Source organism: Taeniopygia guttata, chromosome 3 (assembly GCF_048771995.1).
Source record: "Taeniopygia guttata chromosome 3, bTaeGut7.mat, whole genome shotgun sequence".
Lineage (NCBI taxonomy): Eukaryota > Metazoa > Chordata > Aves > Passeriformes > Estrildidae > Taeniopygia > Taeniopygia guttata.
This window is the reverse complement of record NC_133027.1, coordinates 104,678,255-104,694,215: the sequence shown is the minus strand read 5'-3', so window position 1 is coordinate 104,694,215 and position 15,961 is coordinate 104,678,255. Positions and strand designations below refer to the sequence as shown.

General features: G+C 36.7%; 1 protein-coding gene across 5 annotated transcripts in view; it reads left to right on the top strand.

Annotated features, from left to right (window-relative positions):
- USH2A (usherin) overlaps positions 1-15,961 on the top strand; it is a 373,664-nt gene that overhangs the window by 134,464 nt on the left and 223,239 nt on the right. For all 5 annotated transcript variants that reach the window (XM_072927553.1, XM_030269121.4, XM_030269120.4 and 2 more), the window contains 8 exons: positions 211-337; positions 723-824; positions 2,130-2,318; positions 2,834-2,964; positions 8,929-9,202; positions 12,109-12,312; positions 12,437-12,517; positions 14,894-15,079. In XM_072927553.1, coding sequence (XP_072783654.1) covers positions 211-337; positions 723-824; positions 2,130-2,318; positions 2,834-2,964; positions 8,929-9,202; positions 12,109-12,312; positions 12,437-12,517; positions 14,894-15,079 — 1,294 coding nt within the window. The remainder of the gene's footprint in view (positions 1-210; positions 338-722; positions 825-2,129; positions 2,319-2,833; positions 2,965-8,928; positions 9,203-12,108; positions 12,313-12,436; positions 12,518-14,893; positions 15,080-15,961) is intronic.

Sequence of the window (15,961 nt, the reverse complement as noted above, 5' to 3'; positions counted from 1 at the left end):
TCATTTATTATTTGAAAAGGTTAAATTTAGTGGTTAAATTTAGAAGGTTAAATAAGGCCTAAACATCATACAGCAGTTCAAAGAAAGTTAAACATAGGACTGCTGTCTTTATTTTTAGATGTTATATACTATAAATTGTCATAAAAGTGTAGGATATTCTAAACATTACCTTCAAAATATTCTAAATCAGATTCTTCTGTTAATAAAAAGGGATCTGCAGTAGCAGTCACTCCAACTAATGATGGTGGAAAAGTGTATAATGATAACAGTTGGCATCAAGTAATTGCTACAAGAACTCAAGCTCTGGGAAACATCACAGTGGATGGGCAGTACACAGGTAATAAATTAATTTAAATAACTTTGGTATTACTAAGGGTATTGCTCACTTGCTTTTTCACTACCTGTGTTCACCCATACAGAAAAAAATTCACTCAATTTTCTGACTGTTTTAACATTACTGGTTTTTCTGTTCATCTGAGGGATTTCTCCACTGTGAATCTTTGATAATTGAATGCTAAGTCTCTTTTTGTGCTTGTGACTCTGTAATTGTGTTAATCTCCTGTTGTAAAATAGAGCTGTAAATATTTCCTGGATATGTATTAGGAAAGTCTTAGACTATTGTGTCACCTTATTAGCCTCTTTATAAAATACCCGTATTTTGTTATTGAGTTGAAAATCTGTTGAAAGCATTGAATATGTGAATAATAAATTATTTTGTTCAGGTTCTTCCTTAGCAACTAGTGGCAGTACCATTATTGGAGAAAACACAGGAGTTTTTGTTGGAGGACTTCCACAGGGTTATACTATTGTAAGGAAGGATGAAGGTATGTATGATAAGCAAATCTAAGTACGGTTTCGAAAATTTTATCTTTTGGGATAGACCAAAATGTCTATATAGCTGATTTCATCAGCATTAAAACAGCTCACGAGGTCTGTGTACATTTTAATAGATTTTGTACACAGAACTGGTATGAGTGTGAAACTGATGGGTGTGTTTTACATACAGTTTCACAAATTCATTCCAAAATAACAATGTAAATTGTTTGTATTAGCTTAAGCACGTGGTTATGCATCCCAGTTTGATGCAGGGATACAACATGCTGGCCTTTTTTAGTGTGAGTTTGTATCCTTCAGAAGTTGTTGCATTGAGCTCAGAGGTGTATGAATATACACCTGTATTTTGCAGATATAGAATTTGTGAGGAGCTGGATCATATCTGGCTTCTCAAAGAATCAATAAACATAAGTTTTCATACATAAAGTTAGTATATATGCCCTGTGTGTAAACTGATGATGACCAAGGTGACTGTCTATATACAGTCAACTGCTCTAAGTTACTTCATATCCAGAATTTTGGTTTTTTCATAATTATCTGAAAGCCAAATTCTTTATTAAGTTTGTGTGTCCACCTCTGACATGAAATCTAGTTGACTTGATATGGGTTATACTAGAGTTCAGCTTCCTCTTTCCTTTTTTATTTCACTGCACTAAAACCAGAAATACATGCATCTGTTCTTCTAAAGCATTGGTTCACAAAGTAATCCAGGATGCCTCTTTCAAAAACCCCAGCTATATATTCAAAATGAGACTGAATATAAATACCATTTAAGAGAAGAATACCTATAAAAACAGATTCGACTTTTTGCCCCCTGTAATAAAGAAGGGATAGCAGCTATGTATCATTGATTTTGGTTTTTTGTTTTATACAAAAAAGGAAAGAAATACTTCCTGATAGAGCTTCTAAACAGGTATTTCTCTGCCTCGGCTTTTGCAATACTACTGTGTCCTACTCAGCACATGTGTGCCATTCTTCAGAATTACTGTTTTGTTTAAAGAAAACTGTTTTTGATCTTCACAGAGTAGATTTATGCTGTTGATTTGAAAGTACCTGTATGCAAAAATCTCAAAAAGTTTAATATTTTTCAGCTATGTAACAGTAGGTGCTTCAGTGATTAGGCCCATTCAGAAATCTGGATTTAGCTTGGAGGCCAGTTTCATGAACCGATTGGTGTCTGGTTTTCTGTGCACACATGGACGTACATGAAAGGGACAGCATGTAGAAGGCATAAAAATTAATTCCTATGTTTAGTTGCAGGTGATTGACTTAAAAAATGATTTTCCTTTTCACAGGGATGAAGAGGATAGTCCAGAAAGGATTTGTGGGCTGTCTCAGTGACATATTTTTGAAAAAAGTGCATACTCCCTATGAGAACTGGGAATCTTTGAACTGGGAGAATGCTGAAGAACGAAACAATGTCTACCATGTTTGGGAAGGTTGCCCTATTGGACTCTCAAAAGGAGCACATTTTCTTGGCAGAGGTAGTTTGCTGTGCTATTGCTGTATCCAGATATGTTCTTGAGATAGAGAAGGTGGTTGTGTCAAAAGTGTTGCAGTGATCTGCTTTTCAAGGCAGCTTCAGCTATATGGGATTATTTCTGTTTAAAATTGTGTCTCTTGGTTGAGAGAAGGTTGCTGCGTGGAAGAGGAATTATAGATAGTGCTTCTGTAACTATATGCAGATTGGATGTGTGTCTGAAAGGTGAATTTTCACTTTTCTAGGGACATAAAAGATGCCTATCAAAAAAAACCCCAAACAAACCAAAAACAAAACAAAAAAAACAGGTAAAAAAATTTAGGATATTTTACTGGTTTGGTTTCTTGCAGTATATTATTGATAACTGTCCTCAAAGCTGAGTGATAAAGTTGTGAACTATAATTTTGAAGTCTGAGTTCTTCATGTCAGAGTATAAAGTAGCACCTAGATTTTACTTTTGATTTCTTGAACCAGTTTACTTATTCAATTAACTTATGTGTGCATTCACCTTCTTTCAAGGGTTCCTGGAGCTTCACTCAGGTGTTTTCAGTGGTGGACTGGAATTTGAGATCTCATTCAAATTCAGAACAGATCAACTGAATGGGTTGCTTTTGTTTGTTTACAATAAAGATGGCCCAGATTACCTTGCAGTAAGTTCAAAAATACAATTAATTCTATTCAGACATGACCTGTAAGTTTTCTCCACAAAAGCAAAAGTAGCACTGAAAGAAATTTCAAACCATAAGTTATTTTCATGTCTTACTAGTTTTGAAATGCTTTGCACAGCACATTATATTGGAGCAAAAATACTTGAAGAGATGCTATGTGTTAAGTTACTATTGTTACTTATGTCATAAATAAAAAAGAGATCTATGTATGATATTAGCAGAATTATTGTCTTAACTGGATTAGAAGTGATCAGAAAAGAGAATAAAATACATATATTAAAAGCTTTCACTTCATTTCTAGGAAATCATAGGGTTTGCCTATTTTCCCAGTTCTCATACTAAAACAAAATCAGTTAAATTATAAATCAAAAAGGCTGTGATGGAAACTGTCTCGTCTCCTAATAAAACTTTCTTTTTAAGGTGTATGCTTATTTTATTCTCCAGTTTTTTTTTCCTTTTGACTTGGAACAGATAGACAGAAATTAGTTCCAGCTTAATTCCATCTCATTTCTGTCACCATTTTCCCTGAACTCTAGAGGAAGTTTCACAAATGCTGTATTAGTCAAATTTGTGAGGTAGTACCTATGAACTTCCTTTTTGTAGTCTGTTAAATAAGACTGTTTATGCTCAGAATTATTTGTGCTTCTGTAATTTCCAGTATGTTGTTTAAGTTTTAAGTTGTAATGTGTTTGGTTTAGTTTTTCAAATTCTTTTCTCAGCTCATGACTCTGGATTTTCATACTTTTCTTTCCCAAGGATTTTGAGAATAATTAGACTGTGGTCACCACTGCTTAGTGGATCAAGTATACTTGTACCTACTAGTAGATATTACAGAGGATTGCATGGAAAAAATTACATTTTTTCAGTTGTTCCAGGAAGCAATAATTTATTTTTAGAGATTTTTGAGAGCATTATTATTCTTTATGACCCAATCTGCTCTTTCTGCACTTTTATTGAATTTAATTTATTTATTTCTTATTATGCAGCTGTTTTGCTAATGGCTGTCATGTCACAACCTGTTTTATTGTGCAGCATTATGTCTAATGGGCCTTCTCTTTTAAACTTCTGACCTAAACCATATAAATATATTTTTCTCCTTTTCAGGTCAATTATAACTTACTCGATATTTACTTTTTATACTACTGGATTTTCCAGCAGATAATTTTTTCCTGGGTTTTGAATTCTGCTAGACCTGACTGCTTCTTCTTTTTTAAAGCAGCCTTAGTTAAAAAATTATCATGACTTCCTATAGCAAATCTTGCTAATTACAGTTATTACTTTACTTTTGCCTTCAAGTGATGAGCAAGATCATGAGCTAATAGCATAAGATGTTACATGTATGCTACTGTCCCACCTAAAAAAGTGCTGTATATGTGTAATTCTCAGCACAGGGGCACTATTTATGTGAAGAGTATTCACAGGGTTTTTCTAGAGGTTCTGGTAGTAGGTGAGTCTTGTTCCCTCTCTCTTACTCTGCGTAAGACTACCAGAAATATGAGAAAATAGAGTCTGACTACAAAGGAAGAAGGGGACTTACTAAATTAAAAGTGGAGTCAAAATCACAAAGTTACTTAGACAAAATAATTTCCTTTTCTTTTCAAACTTCCAGATTTTTGGCAGTTTTATATTTATACTATTTTTAGCTCTGAAAATGGGATAATTTTCTTAGCATTTGTCCTAAGTGAGGTAAATTTCTTTTTATCTCACTTCGATCATGATCTCAAAGTCTCCATAGCCTTAAGATGAGGAGTTTTAGAGGGGATGAGTATGTGCATGCTTTTCCAAGTCTCTCAGCTTTGTGTTTTGCTCATAGATAATGATGACAGAAGGCTTCTCTGTACACTTGATCTCACAAGGAGAGGTTAATAGAAAGTGAAAATGAGGGGTGTAGCTTGTTGCGCATGAGCTACGATGTCTTTGTTAGGAGCTTTGGTCAGGAGACACTTGCACAGCAAAACAGATTATGAGCTATACCACTTAGCCTAAATGCCAGGTATTCCCTGACCCTTCCCTTTGCATAGGTCACAGCTCTCTTATTAGCTTTATAGTTTGGGAATGACTGCAGCTACACACACAGCTGGACTGCTACCAAACAGCCAAAGATTCTCCTCTTCTGCCCAAGAACAAAATGATGTCTTGGAAAGGTGCTGTGCATAAAGGTCACTTCTTCCATGACTTCTATGCCCTGAGAATTAACTCAAGCCAGCGAGGTCAATCTGATTATCTTTGGATCCGGGCATAATAATTACAAGCAAACTGTGACCAGCTACACTAGTATGAACCACTAGCTCTCACACTGGCGTGTGATTCCTCATGAGTTTATGTGATGAAAAGATTTTGTGTTGCTGATAGAATTTGCATGATTGAGTTTTGATGCTGACCACTTCAGCAGCAGAAAAAGTACTCTCTGACTTCTATGCAATACCACTAACTGGCTCCTGAGACACTGTAGCTGATGATTTGGTTCTGCAAAGCTGCAACTAAGAAAAAAGTCTTGCAAGAACTTTTTCCAAAGAGTTGCACTTTTCAATAGCTGCATGAAGTGAAATTACTAGTGTGTAAGATTAAAGTGTTACCTGTGATGGAGCTAAGGAGGGATGTAAAATTTTGACAACTCAAATTGGAAATTCAGCAAAGAAGTGACTGGTACATGAGAGTGAGGGTGATATTCCTGTTGGTTAGCAGTAATTTCTCTCTGTAAGGTGTCAGGAAAACATTCCCAAATCCTTTCCATTAAAGTGAGTGACTGTGAGGAAGCTATTGAGGGGACTGTGTTTGGGCCTCTGCTCTCTGGCTGGCAGGTCTGGTCTGGGCTAGATTTTGAGCTGGAATGGCTGCTGCATATCAGCAGAAGTTCCATGTGCTTTTTCTTTCAAAGGGCTCAAAGACTGCCTATCCTTGACAAGTTTTTTGAAGTCCATTGCTTGTCTCTGCTGATACTTCTGAATCTCAGGAAGACTTTGCAATTCAAAGGAGCTAAAGCCATGATCAATCTTCTAGTTCTACATTCGTTGAGACTGTTTTGTATGGAAGGTTTAGCAAAGTGTCATTCAGCCTCTAATGCAGCCCCTATTGTACTTGTTTTGTTTCTCAGAGCTATGTCTGGATATTTCTTTCATCTTCAAAATCATGTTTATAAGCAGATTGAGTGAGGCAGGGGCTGGCTTCTGCAGAGAAGTGCAATACAGAACCACAAAATCCTTTAAGTTGAAGGGACTTTTTGTAATTTATTCCAAATCTCTGCTAAAAGCAGGACCAGCTTATGTTTGATAAGGTTGCTCTGGGCATTTTCTGTTTGAATAGTGTGCATTTTTCTACAGATGGACAGTCCACAGCTTTCCAAATTCTACAGCCTGTTCCAATCTTTGATCATCCTCATTATAGGAAAAAAAGTAAAAACACCCAAACACACCTGCCCAGATCTCTTACTGTGTCTTGTTACAGTTTGTCTTTTGCCTCTCATCCTTTCACAATGAGCCTCTGAGAAAAGTCTTGGGCCTGTCTTCTCTGTATCCTTGCATAAGGCAGAGGAACATTCAAGTTCTTTTCCCACTTGCACTCAGACTGAACAAACCCTGTCCTTTCAGCTTCAGCTCGTATGCAAGGTACTCCAACCACTGCCCAGCCTGGTGTCCTTCCACTGGATTCACTCCGGTGTGCTGAAATGTCTTTCATTTATTGACGTGTCCACAACTGGATACAGTAGTCTGGATGTGGTCTTACACATGATCACTGGAGGGAAAGAATCATCTCCTTGGAACCCCTGCCCACCTTTTTTCTAACCTAGTCTCAGTGCAAGTTCGTCCTTATCATTTCGAGGGTGCATTGGTGGCCAGTGTTCAGTTTGTAATCCATCTCACTCAGTAGTGTTCTTCAAAGCTGATTTATATGTCTAGGATACCAACGGCAGCTCCCTTTGCTACCAGCTGCAGGCTCGCTGGGAGTATACCCCATCCTACTGCCCAGGTCATTAATAACATTTTTAATCAGAGTTGGTCCCTGTATCAGTCTCAGAGAGATACCACAGTCTGCTAGTGGGACTGTGGAATAATCTTTCTTGCTGCTCTTATCTTCCAGATTCAGGCTAAGCTTTGGCTTTCCTACTTCCAACCTTACATGCTTAGGTAGATGAAAATGAGAATTGTGTGCATAGAGAAAGGCATTAATGAAATTCTATAACCCAAATTCTGAAAAGCAAGCATGCTTTTAAGAATTAAACTGAAACTTGCTCAGGTTTAGGGCTGTGATACAAAGATCTGGTTCTCTTGAGAGGTGGCTATTGAGATACCTGTCAGAATAATATGATCTTCGTACATTTTTAGTTCCAAGTAATAATATATTTTCCAAGGGCAGATTAAAAATGATAATGATTAAAACTTCTTTTCTGAAAGTGATTCCATAATTCTGTGTAAAGCAAACAATTTATCTGTTGATTTTATAAACCTGTGCTCAGTACCTGTGCTCAGATTTATGCAGGACTTAGTTTTTTTTTTTTCTATTTCTGCCATGCAGAAGAGTTGAAACTGAGCAGTGGTCCCTCACTAGTCCCCTGTCTTTAGCTGCACTCAGGCATTCAAAATGTCAGTCCAGGTCAACACAAAAAGCACAAGCATCATTCAGTGCCTGCTTTAAAACTAGGCCAAGATGAGTAAATTGGAGGAGGGTTGTGCTGAGTAGTGACCCTGGGTCAAACACTATGACCTCTCTCTGGCTCCCAGGTCTGGCAGGTTTGCTGGCTTGCTGCTGTGCTAATGCTTCTGGAATACTTTCTTCCCACCAGCACAGTGTGCTCCATATTAATTCTCACCAGTGAAGAAAAGCAGAGACTTGTCCAGTGGGCTGCCTTTTCCAGCTGTTCTCATCTGCATTGGTGCCATGATCAGTCCTTCACCTGTATTGTGGAGTCCTTATCTGTAAATAGGTCTGAACGTATGGAAATAGGAAAAGTTGTGGTCTCAAAGAAACAAATAAAGAAAATCCCTTTGTCTCAGGAACAAGAAGTCAGTGTGCAATGAGGACTAGGACCCATATTCCCCATGGCATCCAAGCACAGAGTTCTTTCATCAGTTGGGGTGTTTCCTGTATTTCCTGTTAAGGAAATATGATCCAATTACAAAGACTGTAATATTAATTTTATCAGTAAACTAAATATGTCAGTTTGTCAATAATAGTGATAAGAATCTATATTAAATCTGCAGTTTTTATTTCACTTAATAAGGTTTTTGCATAGAAGCAGAAATGTCTTTTTGTGAAATATTAATATTTTTCAATATCCAGTTCATCCCCAAAGTGTTTCATGTTCTATATATGCCGATTTACAGTCTCAGCTTACTTGTGTTTGTGTCAGTTAGGATAAAGAGTCTTTCAGTAAAACATTTGGAAACTTCTGCAGTGAAAAATTTAAGTAAAATGTATTCTGTTAGAGAATTGGCACATTAGTCTCAAAAAGCATATACAAAACCAATTATTTTCTTACAAGATTTAGAAGAACAAGGATGAAATGTATGAATGTAAGAATCAATGGATGCTGGAAAAATTTTAAATTGAGTTCACCAGCCAATTAAAAAGACCTTAATCAGGTCTGACATTTCATTTCCTTAATATCTTGTTACATTCCTGTGAAAAATGAATCGATAGATAAAGTACTGTTTTCTTATTCTAAAAAAAAAGCAAAACAGCTTGTTCATTGTCTTTTCTTTTTAGATACATTAGTGCCAAAGTCAGTTGTCAAAAAAAATCAAATTTATTTTTCCTACATTCTGAATTAACTGATACAATGTATTTAGCATGTTGTATGTAAACAGTATTAACCTGAAAATAAAAAAAAATCATTTTATTGATCTTATTCATAACTCACTTAATCATGGTTTTTAAAATAACTTTCTGTCATTGTTGTGTATTTGATATCTCCTTCAAAATATTTTTTTTCTGTTTTAAAATGTATAGATTGAGCTGAAAAGTGGAATATTAAACATATTCTTAAGAACTGGCATTGTCTTTACCCAAGTGGACCTCTGGTTGGGACTGTCTTACTGTGATGGAAAGTGGAATGAAGTCACCATGAGCAAGGAGGGCTCTGTGATTTCCGCCACTATGAATGAGCTGAGAGAGCAGGCGCTCGAACCGCGTGTTCAGCAGCTGCAAGTAAACTCACCTGTCTACGTAGGAGGAATCCCACCTGAGATTCAGGGTTTTTATAGAGAACTGGGGTTAGAACAAGGTAAGATGACACAAGAAGAACATACGTTTTCAAAAACTGGTGTTTTGCCCCAGGTGGACATTCTGCTGCTGACAGTCTAAATTCAAGGATGTGTAACATGAATTTTTCCTCCCACCCATTATGATTCTACCAGTTATCCCTACCCATCTAGCTTTCCTTAGACCTGATCTTTTTGTAATGCTATAAAAATTCTTCCAGTGATACCTGAGGCAGTCTGACTGATAAGAGAGGACCTGGAGCCTAGGAAATGGTAGAGTGAGATGCCCAACCAGATCTTCATCCAAGAACAGCAGTTCACAGAAACCTGTTTTACTTGATCTGCTTGTGCCACTGACAGATCTGGAATACAAAACCAGTGGGAGACAGAAAACATAGCTTAAATCACTGTAATGAACCTGGATGCCTGGATGCAGTCCCATGGAAAAGCAGCTGAGAGTTTCTTAGTCTTTTTTGGGCAATACTGATTCTTATCCGATTGCCATGATGTTTTCCTCATTATCAGAAGGAAGGAAGACAATCATGTATTTGGCTATATGTCACTGTGACCCTTCTATTCTGGAACAGGTCAAATTTTTAGGGAAAAGAGGGAAGCATTAATTGCATGCAGATACTAATGGCCTTCACAAAAGGATCTACTGTAGGAAGCTTAGTTGAAAAGTGTCTGCTAAACTGGCTCTGTTTCGGTGTATTTTCATTACTTCTGAAACTGTTCATCAGTCATGGGGTATTTTTCAGCTACTGTGGACAAATGTGTATCAGTCAGTAAATTATTAGTGGGGATTCCAGTAAGTGGCTTTGAAAGCATGAATGTGCACACTCGATGTGCACATTTAAGTAAGCTGTATTGGAGCCTTTTGATTTCACAGCTACGGAATAGTTCAAGAATATTTTTTTAAGTATTCTTCCAGCTCTAGGTATCACGTATAATATAATCTTCCTTCAGGTTCTGTGTGCATAATATTTATGGCCCAAAAGGGCTGGCTAGTCATACCCTGTCAGTGTTGCCTCATAGCAGATGGTGTAGCCTTGTGAGTGGATGTATTTGCAACTCCTGCAGCAAAGAGATCTGTGAACAGAGAATCTAGGACAAAATTACATATAAAGTGAATGTCTGAAGTGCATATCAAGGCACATCAATAAATATTTCTTTCCCAGCAAACCTCCTCAGCGCACCACAAAATAAGATGGTGGCTGGGAATTTATATTTAGAGTGTCTGAAGATAAATATTATCTTATGTGCTCCTAAATGTAGGTTCAGGTGAGCAATATTAGATATTATAGCTTAAAATATACTTTTGTTTAGGACTACAATGATGTAGTGGTAAGATAATAGAATGTAGAGATCTTTCAGTTTAATAAAGATTTAGGTTTTCTCAATCTGTGGCTGTGTGATAGATAATTTTTCAATAAAGGAATAAAGTTGTTTTGCCCACAGCAAATAAGTGATAAATATTATTCTCCTACTGATTCATCTCTATGCAAGTAACAGCTTTAAGACATTTTAGCTGGAGTATGTAAGGCTTTGCACGACTCATCGCATGCCCTCCTGGGAGGTTCAAAAGGAAGCTTCCTGGCAGGAATATTTGTGAAAATTTGTACTATCTTTACTTATTCTGCAGCTACTTGAGAATAGACAGGATTGCTTGGCTGGTGTCAGTGAGAAATCTTCAAATAGTGATAAATGTAGCTAAAAAGATACTAAAAATGATGTATTAAATAGATTGTAGAGAATGCATCTCACTGCAAATCAAACAACTTCATTTTATCATATGATTAGGATGCCTGGGCAGACTGGGATTAATTCTTCTGTCACAGACTAAGAAACTGAGCTAGTCACTGTGGACTAGGAGTTGAGCTTAAATAAGGATGTATTCATTTTACGGAGCAGTTTAGCCAAATTCCCTGTGATATGGAGAGAGAAGGTGTTTTAGAGGATGATTCAAAATGGGTGTCCATCAGTACCCCTTTTTGGATGAACTGTGTGTGGATGTGAGATTCTCAGTTCAGGTGGCTAAGGACAAATACTACTCTGATCTGTGATCTTCTGGTAATAAAGGTAATAAAACTATGTAAGATATACATAAGATAGAAATACTTTAGCTTTCACAAGGCTAAAGAGAAGCCTTAATCTGTGAGAGGTGGATTTTTAATTCACAAAGTTAATTCTTAAATGAATTGAAGTCTTCAGTTTGGTTACTCTTTACTCTGGTTTTGTGTTAAGCACCAACCGTTACTCAGATTTGAGACACATTTTATATCAATTTATTTATTTCAGGTAAATATGAAAGTTTTAACAACTTCATCTGGAATTTTGTAATTATAAGTGCAAGTAACTGATTTAAGATAAATTTCGATAGGAATGTCACACATGCAGAGAAATATATGGATATATAGAAATAAATGTAAAATGACGCTTCTTAAATTTCTTATCATAAACAAATAGTTTGGGGTTATGTTTCTGGAGTATGTTTATAAACAGTGCATGAGTTATGTCCCTGTTAGACAAAACTGATCTGATCTCCTGAAGTTAATTGTAATTTTAATCTAGATATTCTTTTCAGTTTGAGGAAGTATGTACATCTAACAAAATAGTAGCAAGCAGCAGAAAGCTGATTTTAAAAGTCAAAGAATCACTTTTATGGTAATAATTTCAAAGTGAGAAGTGATGAAAGAGAAAATGGAAAGGTATTTCCTTGTGGGATGGAATTGCTAACAGTGAAAGTGTAGATCAGTAAGGCAGGAATTTACCAGCTTAGTGTCTTGCAAGTGGAGACAGCATGTCATGTTGGAAGTCAGCATTTTCACATTACAGTCTTTTATGTTGAAAATATAGAATTGAAAGGAACAGAAGTGTTTCTTAATGGCTGAAGCTCTTTATGTGGTACTAATCCCTTACTGTTTGCTAGGTTTCGGTGGTTGCATGAAGGATGTTAAATTTACACGAGGTGCTGTCGTTAACTTGGCATCTGTGTCCAGCAGTGCTGTCAGAGTCAATCTGGACGGATGCCTATCAACTGACAGTGCTGTTAACTGCAGGGGAAATGACTCCATCCTTGTGTACCGAGGAAAAGAGCAGAGTGTTTATGAGAGTGCTCTACAACCATTTACAGGTAGTGCATTGGTTTCTTAAACAAAATGCATCATTTTCATTCCATTCTTTACTAATGTATTACTGTGTTCAGTATTTTCTTTTTAATCTTTTACCTCCTCTATCCTTTTTGATGTCCTTTGAAGAATACCTCTATAGGGTGGTTGCCTTAAATGAAGGAGGATCGGTATCTAGTGCGTGGACCCACGCTCGAACAAGAGAATCAGGTAAATAAAATTTTAAGGTTTACTCGTTCTTATTTTTCATAAGATATTTACTGTCAGGTTGACGGTGTTCAGGAACTGCCTGGACACAATCCCATGCCCTGTGCTCTAGAATGACCCTGCTTGAGTGGGGAGGTTGGACCAGATGACCCACTGTGATCCCTTCCAACCTGACTCATTCTGTGATTCTATAGAGATAATCCAACCAAAACAATTTTGATTAGTGAACCTTGCATAGTGTTTCTGAGAGGGTGAAACTGCTTGATGCTTTAAACAGCTACCAGATTACAGTCATCAGCTGTTAAGTGCTCAGGCAAATATTTTCTTCTGTTTTCTTCTCATAACTCAAAGTATTTTCCAGATATTTATTAGATTATGTAATTAAGGACACTAAAGGATTGAACTGTGTTAACTGAGTGAGAGCAACCATTTATTTGTGTTCATACGTGCACATCTAACATCACATTACATGAGTAGACTGGAGTACGTAAATTTATATTTTCCTACATATAACTTGGTGCTACAAAATCAGATGTGGAGAAGGGTGGTACTGGAGAGCAGGTACAAGCTGTGGAAAAGAAGAGGCCATGTATTTGCTAGGGACAAGGTGGTCTTGTGAAAATTGGTTTTTTAAATGACCTGTGCATGGGTGTGCTACTCAGTGCTGCTGAATGAGGATTCTTTTAACAAGTAGTCCGTAGATTGTGTGTGAAAATGTGGCAATATTTACTAGAACAGAAGCACATGGCTTGTGGAGAAAATTTCAGGGTAGAAAGATGATACATTAAAGATCAAATTTTTTATATGTCTTACAAAGAAAATTTAAAAAACTTTTCTGGCCAGTGCTTTTACAAACTTTGAAGAGATTTATTTAAGATTTTGAAGATTTACAGTTCTGTGTATTTTGCTTAACTAACTTTCCCTCTTCTTGAAATTAAAGCCCAATTGCATTCCATCAGTGCAGAGCATTCTTTTGATGTCTCATCCAATGTATCACCATAAAAAATTATGTGATACATGCATAAATATTGGACTTGCAGATGCATTCTTTTAAAACTTATACTTTGTGTACCACCCAGGAGGGACAAAATATGTGCATATTTTCATGTCAACCATCTGACAACTGTAAGGTTTGCCACAAATTTATGTTTGCAAGCTGACCACAGCACTGAGCAGTCCATGCTCCCTGGGGTTGGACAATAATTGCGCTATTTAATTATTTTTGAGTTGGTTTTGTTATATCCCTTATGGAAAGACCATCTGCTGTACAGTACCTTACCTCGCCCTGTGATACACATCATAACTAATGAAATCAATATATTGCTGTAGTAATAGGAGCCTTTTCAGAGTATCACATGCTTTACAGAAGAATCACAACTTCCAGGTATTTTTGTACTTTCCATGCTGGTACCCTTCTTATTTCATATTTAATTAAACTAAACAGTAAAATTACCAAAAAAAAGGCTATTTGATGGTGAGAAAAGCAAATGATCATCAGCAGGGCGAGGGAGTCCACATGCATCTACAGCAAACTCATCATCCATCATCCTGCCATAGGGTTCCTTGGGTCTTTCCTCTGCATCCCTTGTGCAGTCATCTGTGATGAAGCTGTTACTGACCAGACCTTTCCTTGGCATAGTAATATCCAAGAAATAGTTAAAGGTTATAGGAAATTGAATTATTTCTTTTTATTAGCAACTCTGTGCATTTATGATCTTGGTTTTCCAGTTCTTGAAAACATTTATATTTTCCTTTTTCTTTTTTTTTTTTTTTCTTTTGTAATATGGAATAATCAGAAGCAAAGGATTTTTCAAAAAGGCCTTAAAACCTCTTTGCCCCAAGAAAGGTGCACGGTGTTGTGGAAATAAAATATGCATGTGGAAAATAAATGGAAGAGACTTAATTTTTTGAAGGACTTCAATAAAAGAGAATGGAGATTTTTTAGTAACATTTCATAGTTGTGGCATTCTGTGGCTTAGATACCCAACTGATAAATATCAAACTCTGTTGCAGTACTGCCTTGCTTCATTCTATTGTGTTATTATAATGCCTGTGCTTGTTAGCTACATACAATCCACCTCCTCTCTTTGTGAGTGATGCTTAAATATGCTTGATACATGAAATGTTTTTGGAAAATTGCAACAAGACAAGAAGGAATGTTATGTAGATGGAGTTTTGATGGTTTTGAAATATAGCTTAAACTGAATAGCTCAAGATGTGCAGTCATATTAAATCAATGCTGAAAAGTTACAACTCTAATAAATTGTATTTATGCTAATGGTTGAGTCTGATTTACTGCAGCCATTAAAAGTGAAGAATAGGGGCAATAGTCTCCTTAGAACTGCCATTTTCTCTATTTTCTATTTTATCCTTCTACAGTTCCACAAAATGTGCCAACTCCCTCAAGAGCTCACAGTATAAATGGTTACAGCATTGAGGTCACCTGGGACAAACCAGCTGGGGTCATAGGTGTAATTGAGAAGTACATTTTGAAAGCATATGAAGCGGATGGTCCCACTGTACCCATCACCAGTGCTGAGCTTGCTGACGCTGGTATGCTCACAGGTAAATGTTGTTAAGTACCATCTTTTAGGCATATCTAATAACACAGGATGCTTATCCCTCCTTTTGTTGGTCTATAAAATACTACTTGTCTGTTTTTGTGTATGCACAACATAGATAACGTTCGGAAAGGTAATTATTTGCGTCAGCATCCCTGTAGCGATGTACTGATTTCAAAGAACAATAGAAATTAAGATACAGCACTAATACTGAAAAGCAGTTTCCAAACTACTTATGATCTGGGGGAGAAACGCTTTTTTTGTTTGCTTGTATTTGCTTAGTATATGTGATTTTTTTTTAACCCCTTTTCCTGTTGTTCCATCCAGTTCCACTAAATTATTGTGTGGGTCCCCTGTGATACTGGTTGACCTGATGTATGAAAGCACTTGATGTAGCTGCTTAATTTTGATCATATAAACCTAACTGATTTCAGTGGGAACTAGCATACATTTGTGTTAATCAGATGCTGTGGTTGATGCTACTGGGGTGTGGAGGTAGGTTATTATGGAATTAAGAAATTCATGGCTTTGAGTATATGGGGTGAGAATGTTATAGAGAAAATTGTGGGACACTTCTTCCTGCCAGGATAGCATGGATCTGTCTTTCTGCTCTCTGTGAGCAAACTGCCTTTTCTGTATGCTACAAAGTTCCCTGGGAAGACAAGAAGCTGGATTATGTTATGTGATGACTAAATGGGGCAATAGTGCAGATCAATAGATTCATTTTTATGATTTCTAACATCAATTCTGTAATTGATAACAATTCAAAAGGTGGTAATGACGCAGTGCTCTAAGCTGGTGCTTTGATTTGGCTCAGATTTGGGCAGTACAGCAGTCTTGGAAAGTGTGTTAACCCTCAGGCAGTGTATTATTTCCTGAAGCCCAG